General features: G+C 41.7%; 1 protein-coding gene across 6 annotated transcripts in view; it reads right to left on the bottom strand.

Moving 5' to 3' along the window:
• The window catches only part of pde1a (phosphodiesterase 1A, calmodulin-dependent), an 811397-nt gene that overhangs the window by 71433 nt on the left and 717784 nt on the right, over positions 1-22180 (bottom strand). For all 6 annotated transcript variants that reach the window (XM_072579068.1, XM_072579063.1, XM_072579064.1 and 3 more), the window contains 2 exons: positions 15987-16100; positions 5766-5948 (listed from right to left, as the gene is read on the bottom strand). In XM_072579068.1, coding sequence (XP_072435169.1) covers positions 5766-5948; positions 15987-16100 — 297 coding nt within the window. The remainder of the gene's footprint in view (positions 1-5765; positions 5949-15986; positions 16101-22180) is intronic.

The following is a 22180-nucleotide window of genomic DNA, read 5'->3' as shown; positions in this document are numbered from 1 at the left end:
CGCATCGGGAGCAATGGATACAATAAATGATATTGGCAGATGCGAGGTGAAATTTTGATGGATGTGGAAGGCTCATTTGGGGCCTTGGATGGAGGTGAGGGAGAGGTGTGGGCACAGGTTTTGCAATTCCTGCGGTGGCAGGGGAAGGTGACAGGATGGGAGAGTGGATCGTTGGGGGGCGTGGACCTGACCAGGTAGTCACGGAGGGAACGGACTTTGCAGAAAGAGGATAGTGGTGGGAAGGGAAATATATCCTTGGTGGTGGGGTCTGTTTGTAGGTGGCGAACATGTCGGCGGATGATGCGGTTTATGCGAAGGTTGGTAGGGTGGAAGGTGAGCACCAGGGGCGTTCTGTCCTTGTTACGGTTGGAGGGGTGGGGTCTGAGGACGGAGGTGCGGGACGTGAGTGAGATGCGTTGGAGGCCATCTTTAACCACGTGAGAAGGGAAATTACGGTCTTTAAAGAAGGAGGCCATCTGGTGTGTTCTGTGGTGGGACAGGTCTTCCTGGGAGCAGATACAGCGGAGGCAGAGGAATTGGGAATATGGGGTGGCATCTTTGCAGGAGGTAGGGCGGGAAGAGGTGTAATCCAGGTAGCTGTGGGAGCTGGTGGGTTTGTAAAAAATGTCAGTGATGAGTTGGTGATTGATGGAGATGGATAGATCCAGGAAGGGGAGGGAGGTGTCAGTGATGGTCCATGTGGATTTAAGGTTGGGGTGAAATGTGTTGGTGAAATTGATGAACTGCTCAACCTCCTCGCGGGAGCATGAGGTGGAGCCAATGCAGTCATCAATGTAGCCGAGGAAGAGGTGGAGAGTGGTGCCGGTGTAATTGCAGAAGATGGACTGTTCTACGTAGCCAAAATAGAGACAGGCATAGCTGTGGATCATGCGGATACCTGTGGCTACCCCTCTCGTCTGGAGGGAGGATTCAAAATAGAAATTGTTGAGGTGAGGACCAGTTCAGCCAAACAAATGAGTGTCAGTGGAAAGGTACAGGTGGGGACATCGGGAAAGGAAGAAACAGATGGCTTGGAGGCCCTGGCCATGGCGGATGGATAGTAGAGGGATTGGATGTCCATGGTGAAGATGGGGCCAGGGAAATGAAAGTGTTGGAGGAGGTGGAGAGTGTGGGTGGTGTCCTGAACGTATGTGGGGAGTTCCTGGATTAGGGGGGATAGGACAATATTGAGGTAGGTGGAGGTGAGTTTGGTGCGGTAGGAGCATGCTGAGACAATGGGTCTGCCAGGGTGGTCAGGCTTGTGGATCTTGGAAAGGAGGTAGAAACGGGCAGTGCGGGGTTCCCGGACTATGAGGTTGGAAGCTGTTGGTGGGAGATCTACTGAGGTGATGAGGTTGTGTAAGGTCTGGGAGATGATGGTTTGGTGATGGGGTTGAGGTCATGGTCGAGGGGGAGGTAGGAGGAGGTGTCTTCAAGTTGGCATCTCGCTTCACCAGTGTAGTGGTCAGTGTGCCAAACTACCACTGCACCCCCTTTGTCCGCTGATTTGATGGTGAGGTTAGGATTGGAGCAGAGGGAGTGGAGGGTTGCACGTTGTGAGGGTGAGAGACTGGAGTGGGGGAGGGGGATAGACAGGTTGAGGCAATTAATTCCTGGTGGCAGTTGGAAATGAAGCAATTGAAGCCGGGTAATAGACTGGCATGGGGTGTCCAGATGGATGGAGTGTGTTGGAGGTGGGAGAAGGGGTCCTCGGAGGGTGAGCGGGACACCCAGAGGGACACCAGTTTAAAAAAAAGAACATAAAGGTGCAGGATAAAGTTGTTTCCATTGGATATAAGAATGTAAAGGTAGCAAAATGACTGAGTTTAAAAAAAAGAGAAAAGCATACATCGGAGAAGATGAGCACATCGGGCAAACAGAATTGAAATTCTCGAAGGCTTACTCAAGATAGAGACTCTATTTCAAATCTTAAAGGTGGAGCTATTTGTACAATTAGTGAAACTGCATTGTGCCTACAAAGAGCACTTTAGCAACACAATCAACTATACGAGAAGGCCCAACATCTGCCAGGTTCTGCCTATTTAAAAAAGTTTCAATCACCAGTGAAGGTTGTAATGAAAATGTGCTGACTTTTTAATGTTGTTAAAAGGGTGTCAGCAAACCTGTATTCTATTGTTGGGCAAAATGGGCAGAATGACTGAATTTCCAATGAAGCTCGGAGAAATCTGTTTCACCTGCCTGTGAAGCATCACAAGTCAAACATACATACTGAGACTTGGTTTTGAACCAGACATCCATTAGTTTGTTCAAGTGGTTGTACACAAAGGAAACATTGCTTTACTGGTAGCTTCTTCTTAAATCTATTTTGTGAATGACCCATTGTTTATTTACACAAGATAAAGAGGTAGCATATGCTTGTAGTTGCTGCTATTGACACCTTAATGGTGTGGTTGATTGGAAATTTTATGAGACTTTGGTAACAGCATTACTAAAAAAGGTCTTAAAAGCTCTTTTTTAAGTTTTTCTACTGGTGTTACTAAAGAATTATTTTGCTCTGTCACGAGTACCTATTATGGGCACAGAAGTATAGTGAGTTGAAATAGAGGATATGAAGGGCCACTGGGTCTGGGTAGAGTAATATGGGTGACATAGGGACCTGTTCAAGACCTACTGAAGTTATCTTTCAATAGTTCCCTCATCCCTACTATGGTTGTTCACACTCTTGAAGGATGATGAACAATAAACTCTTGAGAGCCTACCTCAAAATCATGAAGATTAGGAAGCGCTAAGAGATTCCTGATGAAGAACTCATGCCGGAAACATCGATTCTCCTGCTCTTCAGATGATGCCTGAATTTCTGTGCTTTTCCAGCACCATACTCTTGACTCTGATCTCCAGCATCTGCAGTGCTCACTTTCTCCCAGCGCTAAGAGATGCCTAACTCGGCATACCACAGCTACACACTGTATGTACTCTTCTCTTGCACTATTAAAAATTTCAAGCTGGGAAAGGGGGCAGAACTCCCAAATTTAGATCCTGTTTGCCACCTTAAAGATTTGTGGAGATTTCCAACTCCCTGACAAACCAACTCAATATTTACTCATGAACTTCATGTGTAATTATTACAAGCTCCCTTGAAAGCTCACTCAAAGAATGCATTATTCAGTGCAGTAATAAACTATAAAGATCAGGACTTGCTCGGTTCTATCTTGGTTAGATATATTGAGTTGAGGGAATCCACTCACGTCAGCCTTAGCACTTCTGCCATAATAAATTGGGCTGTGGCTTCCACTTCTGTTTTTCATGTCATTCATATTGGATATGATATTGATAACATGGAGTGAAAATAAGAACATCACCTGAATTGGAGATGGTGCCATGCTAATAACGTCATATAATCATGGAATTTTACAGTACAGAAGGAGCCCATTCAACCCATTGTATCTGTATCAATATCAGTGAAACACTAATCCTAAAGTTCAGGCAAATGGTCAGGTTCAACTAACACCATGGCAATTAGTAAAATGCCTTTTTAAAATTCTTTCAGGGGAGTGGGTGTCATAGCTAAGCCAGCCAGCATTTATTGCCCATCCCCAACTACCCAGGGGCTAGCTAACAGTCAGCCATGTTGCTATGGACCTAGAGTCACATATAGACCAAACCAAGTATGGAAAGCAGATTTCTTTCTGAAAGAATATTAGTGAAGCAGATGGGTTTTTAGAACAATCAGCAGCAGTTACATAGTCACCTTTAGCTAGCCTTTTATTCAAGATTTGTATTGAATTCAAATGCCATGGTAGGATTCAAACCTATATTCTCAGAACATTAACAGAGACATTAACAGTAAACTATTGTCTCCTCAAATTCATTGAATAAAGCTGGAATAAAAAGCTAATGGCGCCAGGAAATTACCATCCATTTTTAATATGATCCATCTGTTTCATGAATGTTCTTTTGGGAAGGAAATCTGCCATCCTTATCTGCTCTGGCTGATATGTAACTCCAGATCCACAGCAATGTAGTTAACTCTTAACTCGAATGGCCAAGCAAGCCATTAGAGAATGACAACAAATGCTGGCCTTGACAGGAACACCCACTTCCAATGAAAGATTAAAATATTATGTGTATCTAGGACTGCATATGAATAACTCCAAGTGAGTAATCTAATAGATGGAGGTTTTTGGAGCAACATTTTCCTTCATAATAGCAGTCACAGGTACCAAAAGTGCACTGCATGAGATATTTTACAAGATGACATGTAAATGCTGTTTAAATAGTAAATTCTGCAAGCTTATACCCCTCAGCAGGGAGCTGTGATTAATCAACAATAACAACTTGCATTTATATGCCACTTTTAACACAATAAACCATCCTCAAGTTACTCCACAGATCTGTTAAAAGTCAAAGCTTGAGAACAAATGTTAAAATTTAGGTCACGACACAAATTTTAAGAAGCAACTTAAAGGAGCAAAGAGAGGCAGAGAGGTGTACAGTTTTAGAATAATAGAACATAAGAAGTAGGAACAGAAGTAGGACGTTCATCCCTGAAAGCCTTTCCAACATTCTATAAGATCGAAGAGAAAGTGAGGACTGCAGATGCTGAAGATCAGAGTCAAAAAGAGTGGCACTGGAAAAGAACAGCAGGCCAGACAGTATCCAAGGAGCAGGAGAGTTGACGTTTCGGGCATAAGCCCTTCATCAGGAATTCCACACTCTTTGATTTTGTAAGATCTGCCCAGACCTCAACTCCCCTTTCATATCAGCTTCTCACAAGCCTCAACTCTTCCATATCGCAAAAATCTATCTACCTCCTCTTTAAATATTTACAGTGATCTAGTCTCCACAACACTTACGATACAGAATTACCAAACATTCACTACCCTTTGAGAGAAGAAATTCTTTTGCATCTCAGTTGTAAATGAGTACTGTATCCCCTTATTCTGTAACTATGTCCTCTCGTTTGAGATTCCCCCAAGAGTGGTCAGAAATTAGGTTCAGCATCAGACAATGCAGTTTTAATGGTCAGTCTTTGCAATATTTAATTGGAGGAAATGTGTGCTGATGAAATACTGGATGTCAGAAAAACAATCTGATCATTTAGAGTCGGTGGATGAGTAGAGACAGGTGGTGGATGGGTAGAGAGAGATGGTGGTGAAGTGGAGTTTGGTGTTGTCATTGTCCATGTAAAAACTGACATTGTAGTTTTAGATGATGTTCCTCAGGGGTAACATGCAGATAAGAAGCAATGAAGGGCAGAGGGTAGATCCTTTGGAGACACTGGAAGTCAGCAGATAGGTAAAGACATCAAAGGTGATTATCTGCCTATGATTTGATTAATAAAACTGAAAAGAGGCATGAAGGGTCACGTACAGCTGGCAGAGCAGCATTGAAAGAGGATGATGTGGCCAAAAGCATCAAAGCCTTGTAGTCAGATTGAGAAGTCAGGAGGATGTGAATAGTTTACTTTTCTCACAGTCACAGAGAGTAAAACAGAGGTAGAGCTCAAAAACTACAGACCCAGTTCTCTGACTGCCACTCTCCTTTACAATCCTGTTCACAATGCTCATGTGTTTATTTAGCACAAATAATTATTGGTGTAGTTCTTCAGATAGAATTGATTTTTCTTACAACCTCAAAACTGCACTTCTTAACGGATTGAAAATCACCGAGCATTTTAGAGTAAATGTAAACCATTCAACAACAATTTTAAAAACAGCAACATTAAGCTTTACCTTTCAGTTTTTACAAATTGCAGGTATTAATTAAAAGCAATACCACAACACTGCAAATACATTTTCATTTACCTCTCAACAAAAATGCCGGCTTGAACAGCATGAACAATGCTGCGAAATCTGGGCTTTTCTGCTGGCCTTTTTCTCATCACCCCCATCTTCCTCGTGAAGGTGGATGCCAACCAGTCCCGGACTTCTGATGGAACTGAATCTGATTGGATATCACTGAGTTCATCCTCAGTGTCCAAGAGCCGTCTGACGAAGAAAAAAAATGTATAAAGCTTCAACCCAAAGTTACTCCCTTCTAAAGAAATATTAATCCAAAGCAGCTGCCTTTGGATTTTATCCCTCTTCACAGTTTATCTTGCTTTACAGTAAATTGTGCCCGCGCTTTGAATTTATCATTTGAATTATATTTTGATAAGAAACTCCAGTCCATTTCTTGTTCAGTATTCTTCCCAACTGTTCCTTACAATATTTTACCATTATTTCAGTGCCTTCATTGCAAATTGGTGGTTCATATCACTGTACTCAATTACTACCAGTGGGTGCAAATACCTAAAAGATCCAGCATCCCTGAATTGTATTTTTTATTTCTTTGTCATCTGTGTTAATACCATCAATAAACTTGGAAGATTTTACATTTGATATCCTGTTCTTAAGCCTCTTTCGTGGACAGCACTTCCATAATCTGCAAGGCGCTCACACGTTCACGTGTATGTCCTCGGCATGCTGCAGTGTTCCAGTGAATCACAACGCAAACTGGAGATATGACATCTCATCTTCAGACAAGTCATTTTATTGCCTTCTGGACTTACTACAGAGGAACTTCGATTATTCGAACGAGATGGGGGAGCACTATTTCGTTCGGATAAATGATTATTCGGTTAATTGATTCAATGCCTTTCCTCTGGGGCTTGGAGTTTTCTGTTAAGTCCACTCCCTGTTCAGGAGACGAGAGAACAGCACACCATTTGTGAGCCCCCACCCCCCCACCCACTCCCCAACCCTGTCCGCCAACCCCATCCAACACCGCCCCGGCCTGGCCCCCAACCCCGCCCCTGCCCGTGCCCCCAACCCCATCCAACACCAGCCTCAACCTTGACAACTCTGTATTGAGTTCAACACCTTCAAGTTGTGAAGATTTCTTTGTTTTAGCTTGTTATCATGTCCTTCCTCTCCCCCCATCCCACTTATTGTTTTTCCAAGTCTGGCAGGAGATACACCATTGTTCTGCCATTCTCACATTCCGATCACTTAATCTGAACTATTAACATCTTTTCTGCACCAGCACCCTACATCCACTACCCCCAGCAACCCTCCCCCTAGCCCAACCTAGAGTATAAATGCTGTCCTCTCCACACTTTACTTCAGCCCTGATGAAGCGTTATCTAGATTTAAAATGTTAACTAGCTGTCTCTCCATGGATGCTGTCTGACCTATTGTGATCTCCAGCATTTGTTGAGAGCAGTACAGATTCCAACATCTGCAGTAATATGTTCCTACATAGCTGAATTGGCCAGGTAGCATGTTGTATTTAGATTTATGGTGAAGCCAAGCAGTCAACAGGTCAGTGCACTGTTGTACTCAGTGGATGGCAATGCAGCCAGTATCCCAGCCAGGGACAAGGTCAACAAAGAAAAAGTTATGTATGAGCAACTGATATGACACTTGTGCCTACATCAATCTGCGAAAAAATAACATTGTCTCATGGGCTAAATTTAACAAGTGTACTCAGTGAGGTGGGGAAAGTGTTGATACTTTTATAAATGATCTGTACAGACTTGCAAAAATGCAAACAAGAAAAGTTCATTCAGCCCTTCAACCCTGCTCTGCTATTCAATAAGATCATTGCTGATTTGATTTTAGCCTGAACTCTACATTCCTGTATATTCCAATAATCTTTCATCCCTTTGGTAATCAGGAATCCATCTCTGCCTTAAAAATATTCAAAAATTCTAGACCAATGAGTCTTGAACAAGGGAATTTCAAAGACTGATAATCTTTCGAGAAAAGAAATGTTTCAAGTGGAAGCCCCCTTTTTTAAAACTAACAGCTTTAGTTTCTAGATTGTCCCACAAGAAGAAGTCCAAAGATGTGCAGGTCAGGTGAATTGGCCATGCTAAATTGCCCGTAGAGTTAGGTAAGGGGTAAATGTAGGGGTATGGGTGGGTTGCGCTTCGGCAGGGCGGTGTGGACTTGTTGGGCCGAAGGGCCTGTTTCCACACTGTAGGTAATCTAATCTAAGAAACAGTAAAATACAGCGCAGAAGAGGCCCTTTGACCATCCATGAATCCTGTCGTATTTTCAATTGTTATGTCTTTTAAACTCCAGAAAATACTGGCCAAACCTGTTGGGTCTTTCTTATAATGCAATTGACTTGATCCAGGTATTAGTTTAGTAAAGCTTCTCTGAAATACTTCCTATGCATTAAGTCTAGTGACCAGCACTGTACAGAATACTCCTGATGTGGTCTCACCAATGCCCTGTAGAACTGAAGCATAATCTCCCTACTTTTGTATTCAATTCCCCTCTCAATAAATCATACCATTTTATTAGCTTTCCTGTTTAATTGCTGTACCTGCAATACTAACCTTCTGTGATTCATGCAACTCAGATCTTTCGGAACATCAGAGTTTTGCAACCTCTCACAGTCCAGATGGAAATTTTGTTTAACCAATTTATTGAAGCTCTTTGAAGAAGTAATTTGTGTTGTAGATTCTTCTTGCCAAAATGGACAATTTACACTCTCTTACATTGTACTCCGTTTGCCAAATCTTTGCCCAGTCACTTAACTGATCTACTTCACTTTTTGAGCTCCATATGTTTTTTTTGTAGATTAGATTAGATGTCCTACAATGTGGAGACAGGCTCTTCGGCCGAACAAGTCCACACCAATCCTCCAAAGAGAACCCACCCAGACCCATTTACCCCGACTAATGCACTTAATACTATGGGGAATTTAGCATGGCCGATTCACCTGGCCTGCACATCTTTGGAATGTGGGAGAAAACCGGAGCACCCGAAGGAAATCCACGCAGACATGGGGAAAATGTGCAAACTCCACACAGTCGCCCAAGGCAGGAATCAAACACCCTGGCACGGTGAGGCAGTGGTACTAACCACTGAATCACTGTGCTGCCCCAAATGTTCTCTTCACAAGTCACTTTCCTACCTATCCTTGTATCATCAACAGATTTAGCTATTAGGAAGTATCTGGTTGAGTACTTGATGGGATTAGTGTACTTTGGTCAGCATAGGCATAGTGAGCCAAAGGGCTTTTTTCTGTGCTGTATGATTCTATGATCTTCGAACCCTTCATCCACATCACTTATATAAATTGTAAGTGGTGCCAGGATCAGGAATGTCTCAGAGAGGGTGTAGAATTTTAACCTGAACTCTACATTCCTGTATATTCCAATAATCTTTCATCCCTTTGGTAAAGGGGGAAGAGGACTCAGCAGGAAGTGATTGTATACATTGGAACCGACGACATAGGAAGGGAAAAGGATGAGATTCTGAAGGGAGAATATAGAGAGTTAGGCAGGAATTTAAAAAGGAAGTCCTTGAGAGTAGTAATATCTGGATTACTCCCGATGCTGCAAACTAGTGAGGGCAGGTAATAGGGGGATAGAACAGATGAATGCATGACTGAGGAACTGGTGTATGGCAGAAGGATTCACATTTTTGGATCATTGGAATCTCTTTTGGGGTAGACGTGACTTGTACAAGAGATCAATCTGACTCTGGTACACTTGAGAAAACAAGCAGGTCAAACTGTCAGGGCAGGCAGGTACAAAGCAGAGGACAAGGTAGGACTGATAAATTAAACTGCATTTATTTCAATGCAAGAGGCCTAACAGGGAAGGCAGATGAACTCAGGGCATGGTTAGGAACATGGGACTGGGCTATCATAGCAATTACAAAGACGTGGCTCAGGGATGGACAGGAATGGCAGCTTAATGTTCCAGGATACAAATGCTACAGGAAGGATAGAAGGAGAGCAAGAGAGGAGGGAGAGTGGCATCTTTGATAAGGGATAGTATTACAGCTGTGCTGAGGGAGGATATTCCTGGAAATTCATCCAGGGAAGTTATTTAGGTGGAACTGAAAACAAGAAAGGGATGATCACCTTATTGGAATTATATTATAGACCCCCTAATAGTCAGACGGAAATTGAGAAACAAATTTGGAAGGAGATCTCAGTTATCTGTGAGAATAATAAGGTAGTTATGGTTGTGGATTTTAACTTTCCAAACATAGACTGTGATTGCCAGTGTGTTAAGGGTTTAGATAGAGAGGAATTTGTTATGTGTGTACAAGACAATTTTCTGATTCAGTTTGTGGACGTACCTACTAGAGAAGGTGCAAAACTTCACCCACTCTTAAGAAATAAGAAAGGGCAGGTGACTGAGATTCAGAGGGGGAGCACGTTAGGGCCAGCGACCATAATTCTATTAGTTTTAAAACAGTGATGGAAAAGGATAGACCAGATCTAAAAGTTGAAGTTTTAAATTGGAGAAAGGCTAATTTTGATGGTATCAGACAAGAACTTTCAAAAGCTGACTGGGTACAGATGTTCGTAGGGACGGATGCAAAATTGGAAGCCGACAGAAATGAGATAACGAGAGTCCAGAGACATTATATTCCTGTTCGGGTGAAAGGAAAGGTTGGTAGGTATAGGAAATGCTGGATGACTAAAGATATTGAGGGCTTGGTTAAGAAAAAGAAGGAAGCATATGTCAGGTATAGACAGGGTAGATCGAGTGAATCCTTAAATCAATATAAAGGCAATATACTTAAGAGGGATATCAGGAGGGCAAAAAGGGGACATGAGATAGCTTTGGCAGATAGAGTAAGGAGAATTCAAAGGGAAAAAAGGGTAACCAGAAAGAGAATAGGACCCCTCAAAGATCAGCAAGGCGACTTTTGTGTGGAACCACAGGAAATGGGTGACATATTAAACAAGCATTTTGCATCGGTGTTTACTGTGGAAAAGGACATGGAAGAAAAAAAGAATGTAGGGAAATAGATGGTGACATCTTGAAAAGTGTCCATATTACAGAGGAGGAAGTGCTGGATATCTTGAAACATGTAAAAGTGGATAAATTCCCAGGACCTGATCAGGTGTACCCTAGAATTCTGTGGGAAGCTTGGGAAGTGATTGCTGGGCCTCTTGCTGAGATATTTGTATCATGGATAGTCACAGGTGAGGTGCCGGAAGACTGGAGGTTGGCAAACGTGGTGCCACTGTTTAAGGGTGGTAAAGACAAGCCAGGGAACTATAGACTGGTGAGTGTGACGTCGGTGGTGGGCAAGTTGTTGGAGGGAATCCTGAGGGACAGGATGTACATGTATTTGGAAAGGCAAGGACTGATTAGCGATAGTCAGCATGGCATTGTGCGTGGGAAATCATGTCTCATAAACTTGATTGAGTTTTTTGAGGATGTAACAAAAAGGATTGATGAGGGCAGAGCAGTAGATGTGATCTATATGGACTTCAGTAAAGCGTTCAACAAGGTTCCCTATGAGAGATTGGTTAGCAAAGTTAGATCTCATGGAATACAGGGAGAACTAGCCATTTGGATACAGAACTGGCTTAAAGGTAGAAGAGAGAGGGTGGTGGTGGAGGGTTGTTTTTCAGACTGGAGGCCTGTGACCAGTGGAGTGCCACAGGGATCAGTGCTGCGTCCACTACATTTCATCATTTATATAAATGATTTGGATGTGAGCATAAGAGGTATATAGTTAGTAAGTTTGCAGGTAGATAGGAGAGTGAAGAAGGCATTTGGTATGTTTTCCTTTATTGGTCAGAGTATTGAGTACAAGAATTGGGAGGTCACGTTGCGGCTGTACAGGACATTGGTTAGGCCAGTTTTGGAGTATTGTGTGCAATTTTGTTCTCCTTCCTCTTGGAAGGATGTTGTGAAACTTGAAAGGGTTCAGAAAAGATTTACAAGCATGTTGCCCAGGTTGGAATATTTGAGTGATAGGGAAAGGCTGAATAGGCTGGGGCCTATGTAGAGGTTTATAAAATCATGAGGGGCATGGATAGGGTAAATAGACAAGGTCTTTTCTCTGGGATGGGGGAGTTCCGAAATAGAGGGAAAGGGTTTAGGGTGAGAGTGGAAAGATATAAAAGAGACCTAAGGGGCAACGTTTTCACGCAGAGGATGATGCGTGCATGGAATGGGCTGCCAGAGGTCCGTATAATTGCAACATTTAAAAGGCATCTGGATGGGTTTATGAACAGGAAGGGTTTGGAGGGATATAGGCCGGGTGCTGGCAGGTGGGACTAGATTTGGTTGGGATATCTGGTCGGCATGGATGAGTTGGACCGAAGGGTCTGTTTCAGTGCTGTACATCTCTATGACTCTATTACACTAGTTGAGGCCCCAACACTGATTCTTGTGACACACCACTAGTGATATCAGCCTGAGAAAGACCTCTTAGCCAGCCCATCTTCCATCTATGCCAATATGTTACCCCCTAGACTGTGAGCTATTATTTCCGCAGTAACCTTTGATGTAGCATCTTATCAAATATCTTCTGGAAATCTAAGCACCCTTAACCACATCCACTGGTTCCTTTTTATCTACAGTACAAGTTACTTCTTCAAAGAGCTTCAATAAATTTGTTAAACATAATTTTTTCCCTTTGACAAAACACATGTTGGTTCTGCCTGATTACCCTAAATTTATCCAAGTGTTCTGTTATAACATCTTTAGTTATATTTCTCCTTTGACAAATATTAAGCTGACTTGCAGCTTCCTGTTTTCTGCCTCCTTACTCTTTTGAATACAGGAGTTACATCATCTATTTTCCAATCTCAAGGAATCTTTCCTGAATCTGATGAGCTTTGGAAAATTAAAACCAGTGCATCAACTATTGGGACATGTCAACTCATAGTTCCAATGAGGCAGTCTAAAAGAAGAGTGTATCCAAGGCAGAGTTGTTGTCGTCAGAGTCTCAGATGAGGCATTATCTGGCCATGTGGCGTGAAGAGATTATTTAATATTTATAAGAGCAATTCAATTGAGCAGATGAGCTGACGTCAGAAATCAAACGTTATTAATGATTTGCGGTGATGTAGAGAATCGTATCCTAAAAATGCGGTGAAGTGTTGCACTTAAAAGCAGAATGATGGCTGCGTAAAAATACAGCAGACAGGAAAAGCACGCGTGAACTGCCCAATTAACTGATATTGATGTTATAGAAAAAAAAGTGAAAATAATTTTGCAAAAGATGGCTCATCTCATTTTTGCAGAAAGAAGTATTACTTTACATTCTTTATCACATTTAGAAGCTTGTACAGAGAAAGCCAAAAGTCCTCAAAAGTTAGCAAGATCCATGAAATAGAAGTTAGTAATGATACAGAGAGCGTTTCTGTGTCAAAACTAAAAATCAAAGCAGAAACTACTGGAGTACTAATATCCTGGTTGAGAGAAACAGCAGACTACAGCAGCTCTTAGTTAAATGTCCCTGTGGAAAACCATGACTATGGAGACATGGATTCTATTGAAGAGTTGAAAACCTTTACATTAATAACAAGTACAGCTCCACCAGTAACAATCCCAGTTACTGATTGAAACCACAGGTGCATAGAAATCTAATGAAAAATCTATTCATGTCAGAGAGTACTGCGCCAAATGTTGGCTAGTGTACATGCCACAAATTCCCATTCTCAGACAATATTACAAAAATAAAGGATACCTCTGTGTAGTGAATGATTTATTCATTTAAGCCAAGGGATTGATCTTTCTGACAGTCTCTAAGACTTGATGCAATGATGACAGCAGGGGTGTTCGTATATCACAGGAAGTTGAGCTGGAGTAAAATATTCTGTTTAGTTCCAGGACTCTCAAAATCATTAGAAGAGATTAAATTAAATTTTATTACTCATGGAATTCATTGTCAGGAGACAAAGTAACAGTTGATATAATTTTTCTTTCCATCAAGACCATGAAGAAGTCTTTGGACGGATGACTGTGAACTCTTAAATTATAATATCCTGATGGTGGTAATCTACTACTCAAGATACATAGAAGTCAAGCAACTGCAGAGTCATAGTCTTGAATCAGTGAAGGAGTACTTGCAACACATGGAATTTTACATCTTGTAATTTCAGACAATGGACCAGAGTTTTCAAACAAATACATTAAAGAACTCACAACATCATATGAGGTTTGTCCTCTAGCTCTCCAAGATAGCCTCAAGTTAATGCTGAAACTTGAAGAGAAGTGTGTGGAGTGAAAGCCTTGCTGAAGAAAACAATGACATTCAACTTGTACTTCTGAGTTATTGCTCCATTCCCAAATGACTTAGCTCAATGCAAATTCCTTGTGGGAAAACCTAAAGCTCAACTCTCGACTCTCTCACAACATTCATGCTCCTTGTACAAGATATATATTTGAAACAAGGGAGAAACAGAATGAGTGCTATTCCAGTAAGATATAAATCGGTGCCAAATGTCACAAAGCACACAGCGTGCCAGATCTCCAACCACACAGCCAGTTTGATTTTGCATCTGCAGTACTACCTCATTTGAACCAAAAATGGTACTGGGCATGCACAAGGTTTTAGACAGAAGCTAATGGCCGCAAAGTCCAACCCCGTCAAATAGACCAATGATGATGTATTGTCCAAGAGCTCCAGATGACAGACTGAATGCTGAGCTAAAGTCTTCTGTTAATTCTTTTGCCCAACAGTCTGTGAGACTATATAGAGGATGTAAATTCCCAAAAACCTCTAAAGGTGCTGAGAACATGTTAGACTAGTGAAACTGCCACAATGGAAGTCCCTTTAAAATTGAAATTGTAATTAGAGAAGTGGGGGATGATGTATTACAATGAGTAGAATCAGCAGCTTTGGACACAACGTATTTTAAGTCTTATTGTATAAAGGCAAAATACTCCAGATATTAGAAATCTGAAACAAACACAGTGAATGCTGGAGAAACTCAGCAGGTCTGACTGCATCTGTGGAGAGAAAAAAAAGTTAACTTTTTGAGTCTCCAGTTCTGAAGAAAAGTCCTACCAAATGTGACTGTATGCTATGCTCATGAGACTGTACTTTATTGCAAATGTTATATGATTGTGTTCTTTCTTGCAGTTTTTGTGACTAGATGAGTGTACACTAAGATGTTTCTGAAATAAGTTAATGATTTACTTACCTCAGGTCTGTAAACATTCTTTAGCAGAATAACGAGATCAAAAAATGTTATAGCACACTGCTGCAACTCCTGGCTACTCTTCCTTGTAGCTCGGTTAGAACTAAGCTATTGGTTTGGGGTTCTCATGCAGTAAAGGTATGGGAAACTTATCAGCAGCGAATTCATTGCCTGATTGCCAATCAATCCAGATATACACATATGTACAAAGAAATTCTTCAAGACTGAGAAAATTCTAGAACTAATTATAGCAGGTGCAGCAGAACGGTGAAAAGTTCTTTTACACCGTCTTACCCACATAAATTTCAGAGATAAGCAACTCATTTTTTGATGATACATAGCAGAACAATACATATCATGGCTTTCGACAAAATAGGCTGAGTTAACTTTCAATGATTGTAGAAAATGGATGGTTTTGGATCAGCTATCTGTTATACACTTCTTCTAATTTTTCTTTGCTTGACGTTCAGTTATAAAGAAACCTCAGCAGCTTGTACAAGTGCTCATTTTCTATCAACGGCAAAAGCAAAAATGAGTCCTAATATATTGACACACAAATAATGTCCTTTTTTCTCAAAATGGTTTAGTGCACTGTTTAATTAGTTCTACACAATTTATTTCTTTAGCAGAATAACGAGATCAAAAAATGTTATAGCACACTGCTGCAATTCCTGGCTACTCTTCCTGGTAATACAGTTGTTAGACTAATTTAATTAGTTTAACAACTGTATTAAAATAGCACAGACAGGAATTGAATGGAATAATGTTAAATGGTGCACTAAAATGGCACACAAAGGAATTTAAAAGGGAGATATTCCACTTCAGGGCATCCAGCACACAAATTACACATCCCACACTTGGCTTTCCATCAATTAGTTATAAATGGAAAGAGAAAATAGAATGAGAGTGCATAATCTCTTGATATTCAGAGGCAAGAAAACAGAAAACATTACTTGAAATTATAGGACAAGAAAACAAAATAGAAAAAAAATTTTCTTTGAATTGTAAGCATGAGGTTAGCAATAATCATCAATGCGTACACAAATTGTGTTTTAATGTATATACATAAATCAAATGCACACTGTGCCATATAGGTTTTCAACTAAAAGACAAAAGAAACTCACCTTGTCTCATCAATGTAAACTGCTTCCAACACAGAGGCTGCATATTCGATATTTTTCTTTAAGTCGGTCACATTAATCTCACCTTTCTCTATTTGCTTCACAAGGCATCTTAATCTGAATAAGAAAGATATTGCATTAAAACTTTTTAAACTATCATATCAGGTTACATATTCCATTTATAAAATACCTCATTTCAAGTGAATGCTAAATGTTGATTCTTTAAAAATAAGCACCAAACTGAGAACATTTGTTTCAAAGGGTTGAACCTCCGACAAAATTGTTCAGTTTGTCCCCTGAAAAAACACAATAAAAATGTTCACTAAAATTCTTTTAAATGTTGGTCTGTCCCACCTGTGTGCCAAGCTTTTAATTGAGGTGGCAGATTACAGAAAAACTGTAGATAGTTACTGAAACTGGAAAGACTGAAGTAACACTTGATCCAAGCAGTGGTGACACAACTTTCCTGAAGTAATGACAAGGCTCCATGTCTGACAATGATACCTTATTCATATACCTATTCACTTGTTCATATGTTTTCACTTGTTCAGGTGGGGGTCGCTGGCAAGGTCAGTGAGTGGTGATGAGCTGCCTTCTTGAACTGATACAGTGTATGTGGTATTTCAGTACACTTAATAGTTTTGGGGAAATTCTATTATTTTAACAGCCAATCTCTTTTTAACATAGCAACATGATATGATTATATGATGTCATACACAGTATATTTCAGGTAGATAACTGCCTACCTGAAAATTACTAAAATAAACAATTAATGGCACAAAGATGCTTGGAAATGTGGTTTTACCTCTTGCCTGCACTCACGAGTCTTTCTACAAATGTGTCATCAGAATAAAGCTATTCACTATAACACTGAAACAGAAACAGATCATTTATATCCTTCAATTTGCTGTGTCACTCAGTGATATTATGGCTGATTTGTGACCTAAATCCACATTTTTGTTTTTGCCCATGATCTTTAACATCTGTGGTTCACAAAAAATTATCAGTCTCAGATTTAAAATTATCATTTGACCAGGAATTAACTGTTGTTTATGGAACAGAGTTCCAAACTTCTACCAGCCTTTACATGTGGAGGTGTTTCCAAACTTCCAATTGTTTGGAGGGGGTCTAGATCTAACATTTAGCCTATGCCAAAGTGAGGATTGCAGATGCTGGAGATTAGAGTCGAGAGTGTGGTGCTGGAAAAGCACAGCAGGTCAGGCAGCATCTGAGGAGCACTCGAGGACACCTCTTCCTCCTGCCCCCTCGACCATGACCCCACCCCCCATCACCAAACCATCATCTCCCAGACCATACAGAACCTCATCACCTCAGGAGATCTCCCACCCAAAGCTTCCAAACTCATAGTCCGGGAACCCCACACTGCCCGGTTCTACCTCCTTCCCAAGATCCACAAGCCTGACCACTCTGGCCGACCCATTGTCTCAGCTTGCTCCTGCCCCACTGAACTCATCTCTACCTACCTCGACACTGTCCTATCCCCCCTAGTCCAGGAACTCCCCACATACGTTCGAGACACCACCCACGCCCTCCACCTCCTCTAAGACTTCCGTTTCCCTGGCCCCCAACGCCTCATCTTCACCATGGATATCCAATCCCTCTACACCTCCATCCGCCATGACCAGGGCCTCCAAGCCCTCCGTTTTTTTCCTCTCCAGACATCCCCAACAGTACCCTTCCACTGACACTCTCATTCGTTTGGCCGAACTGGTCCTCACCCTTAACAATTTCTCCTTTGAATCCTCCCACTTCCTGCAGACCAAAGTGGTAGCCATGGGCACACGTATGGGCCCCAGCTATGTCTGTATCTTTGTTGGCTATGTAGAGCAGTGATCTTCCGTAATTATACCGGCACCATTCCCCATCTCTTCCTCCGCTACATGGATGACTGCATTGGCCCCACCTCGTACTCCCGCGAGGAGGTTGAGCAATTCATCAACTTCACCAACACATTCCACCCTGACCTTAAATTTACCTGGACCATCTCTGACACCTCCCTCCCCTTCCTGGACCTCTCCATCTCCATTAATGACAACCGACTTGACACTGACATTTTTTTACAAACCCACCGACTCCCACAGCTACCTGGATTACACCTCTTCCCACCCTACCTCTTGCAAAAATGCGATCCCGTATTCCCAATTCCTCTGCCTCCGCCGGATCTGCTCCCAGGAGGACCTGTTCCACCACAGAACTCACCAGATGGCCTCCTTCTTTTGAGAATGCAATTTCCCTTCCCATGTGGTTAAAGATGCCCTCCAATGCATCTCGTCCACATCCCGCGCCTCCGCCCTCAGACCCCACCCCTCCATCCGTAACAAGGACAGAACGCCCCTACCAACCTTCGCATAAACCAAATCATCCGCTGACATTTCCGCCACCTCCAAACAGACCCCACTACCAGGGATATATTTCCCTCCCCACCCCTTTCCACCTTCCACAAAGACCGTTCCCTCCACGACTACCTGGTCAGGTCCACGCCCCCCTACAACTCACCCTCCAATCCTGGCACTTTCCCCTGCCACCGCAGGAACTGTAAAACCTGCGCCCACACCTCCTCCCTCACCTCTATCCAAGGCCCTAAAGGAGTCTTCCACATCCATCAAAGTTTTACTTGCACATCCACTATTATCATTTATTGTATCCATTGCTCCCGATGCGGTCTCCTCTACATTGGGGAGACTGGGCGCCTCCTAGCAGAGCGCTTTAGGGAACATCTCCGGGACACCCTCACCAATCAACCACACCACCCTGTGGCCCAACATTTCAACTCCCCCTCCCACTCTGCCGAGGACATGGAGGTCCTGGGCCTCCTTCACCGCCTCTCCCTCACCACCAGAACTCCTCATCTTGCACCTCGGAACACTTCAACCCCAGGGCATCAATGTGGACTTCAACAGTTTCCTCATTTCCCCTTCCCCCACCTCACCCTAGTTCTAAACTTCCAGCTCAGTAACTGTCCCCATGACTTGTCCGGACTTGTCCTACCTGCCTATCTCCTTTTCCACCTATCCACTCCACCCTCTCCTCCCTGACCTATCACCTTCATTCCCTCCCCCACTCACCCATTGTACTCTATGCTACTTTCTCCCCACCCCCACCCTCCTCTAGCTTATCTCTCCACGCTTCAGGCTCACTGCCTTTATTCCTGATGAAGGGCTTTCGCCCAAAACATCAATTTCGAATCTACTTGGATGCTGCCTGAACTGCTGTGCTCTTCCAGCACCACTAATCCAGAATCTGGTTTCCAGCATCTGCAGTCATTGTTTTTACCTCTGAGGAGCAGGAGAGTCAACGTTTCAAGCAAAAGACCTTCATCAGGAATCCTGCTCCTCGGTGCTGCCTGACCTGTTTTGCTTTCTCAGCACCACATTCTCGACTTTAATTTCCAGCATCTGCAATCCTCACTTTCACCCATTTAGACTATGCCTCCTAGATACAGAATTCCCAAATAGTGAAAACAGTTTCTCTACCTACACTATCTATTCAATCAAATCATTCCCCAACCTTCTAAATTCCAGGCAACACAATCCTAGTTTGTATAATGTTACATTGCTATTTAATCTATAGGTTTAAGGAGGTGCAGTGCTCGTATTTGTCGATTAGTAACTCAAAGGCTACAATGCTCTAGGGCATGGGTTCAAAGCCTATCAAGATAGCTTGTGGAATTTAGGTGGGATTAAAATTGAATTTGAAGCTACAAATTAATTGCGTTTCCCAAAAATCATCTGGCTGACTATCCTGTTCAAGCTGAGTGCCTTTCATTAAGTTTAAGTTCACAACAGTTTTTCAAAAGTGCCTCCAATGTTGGTCTCACACTTTTCTGCTTCAACTGCACCCATCTCTTTCAGTGGGGTTGCTCGCTGACTGATACTGTAGGGCCTCTCATTGGCCCTCGTGTCTCAGGAAATACCTCCCCCTTCCCTCATTACCACCTGTAACTGATTGTGAAGATAGTCAATTAAGAGTCCATTTCAATTGTATTAATGGATGGCTTCACAACAAACACTTGCTCAGGACACGCACATGGTTCTAAATTCAGGATCGTGACATCCAAAGCAAATTTGACCATGCTGCAGAACATGGCTGTAAATGTAAATTCGATGAGGTGCTAAAGAAGGCGTATGAATAAATCTAATCCTCTACACTAACTCCTATTATAGTTGTTCTGATTTAATCCATCAAGTCCATAATGATTTATATCAAGGTGCTTTGATCTATGAATCTCTGAAGGGAACTTCAGTCACACTAAAGTTATCACAACACACTTCAAAAAAGAGAAAAATCAAATACATTTCTTTGTTCTGTTTAAGTATTTGGCTTTCCATTACTGTAAACTCAACAACGTTAATTATTCAGAAATCATCAGAGCATGTTATGTTAATACTCAGAAACTGGCAGGAGGAAGATTAGACATTTTTATTGTCGTAGTGTACTTGAGAATGGCATGTCATGCTATTCACGGCCAGATCTATTGCTTGGGGATTTTTATGCTATCAGTTCACATTCCTACAATTTCTCTGCCCCAAAGCTAGTTCCTAAATAATTGAATGTTTCCTCATCCAAAGGCATGAAAATTGGGCACATTTTCAAAGGGTCTTCCATCCGAAATACGATTCACAGTCCAGACTAGCATTTGCTGCTTCTCCAGTTGTGAATTTAGTAAGGGAATGTTGTACATTTCATGGAGGAGATTAAAGGATGTCAGCCTATATTCTACGATAGACATTTCTGTTGGACTATTGAAATTGAGGAATGCACTGTTTTTCTCTACCACCATTACATGTCAAGCTCTTGCCACTGTCACCATGAACATTTAAGTCATTGCTATTGAACCTTTTCTTAGGTCACTACTGCAAGGATAATGACAAAACATATTATTTTCTGTTTGGCTGCAACTGAATTTCCTTGCCTAAGAAACAATCAAGAACCCAGCTCCAAGCAACTGGAATAACTTGGCACCTTAAACTGAATCAGAATAGAAGTTAATTAGGCAAGATGTTGTCTACCTCCAGTTCACTGATCTGCTATACCTCAAACTTCAATTTGAAGATGTATAAGCTTTGTGTGGCAGGATTATTTATTAGCGGTCTGCAGAATGAATCTATAACAGGAAATTTTCCTTGGAAAAGAATTTGAGTGCCTGATTGTATATAATTTTTTAAACAGAGAAAGGTTCCAGAAAATATATTCAGTGTCAGGTTAGATGTCAATTTCTAGTGTAATTTCCTTTGAGACAGAGGTTATGGATTCAAGCCACAACCCAGTTCTTTAGCAGATGTATTTAGGTAGCCCTCCAAAGCAGTACTAAGGAATTTTCAGATGTGGCAGCCTTTGAATCAAATCAAAAAACAAGTCCCCATTTGTCTTTTCCAGTCATTCTGATGGATGTTAAGGATCCCACAGGGTCACTGAAGAGTAGGAACTATGGATATTCTTGCCAATATTCCTCCCTCAACCAAAAAGAGATTAATTGGCTACGGATTTTGTGGGATTTTGGCTGCTGTATTCCCCTTATAACAGCAGTGAGTACAATAATTCAATGGTTGCAAACAACTTTAAATTGTAGTATTTATATAAATCAAATTCCTTTCTTCTCCTTCGTGGAAGCTATGACTTAATAAGCAGTGTAATCTTGTAGCATTCCCAATGCTGCCATTATGAATGCAAGTTTTATGAAACATTTTGGGGTGGGGGGAGGTGGGAGCAGGACATTGGAAACGGCCCAAAAATGATGCATGATTAAGCCACATCTGCTATTTGCAATCCAGTAGGCTCTTAAACCTCATGTTGTCTGAGTTATAATGGTAGAAGTGAGCAACTCAATGCCAAACATTTCTTAAATTTCAAAATATTATCATACTTAACACTATGCTTCATTCTGCACTACTCTCAGATTAGACCTGGGTGCACCTTGTTGGTGACAGCCCAACTGATTATTTTTAAAAGTAATCATAGCCCTTAGAATAATGCATAGTCATCAAAATTTCTGGTTTCTTGGTGAAAGGGTATCCTATGTATGTTTCGGCACTAGGCGAATAGTCTTACAGTGTTCTATTGTTCCTCATCTTCTGAAAACAAAATCTTCATACAGAGCTAGTTACTTCTTTTGTTCCATTGGAGAGTTTAAGGGGCTACTCCTTTGATATTGCAGAATTTGATGAATAATCAAGAGC

This window comes from Chiloscyllium punctatum, chromosome 10, assembly GCF_047496795.1.
Source record: "Chiloscyllium punctatum isolate Juve2018m chromosome 10, sChiPun1.3, whole genome shotgun sequence".
In the NCBI taxonomy this organism is placed as follows: domain Eukaryota; kingdom Metazoa; phylum Chordata; class Chondrichthyes; order Orectolobiformes; family Hemiscylliidae; genus Chiloscyllium; species Chiloscyllium punctatum.
This window is presented reverse-complemented; position numbering and strand designations above follow the sequence as displayed.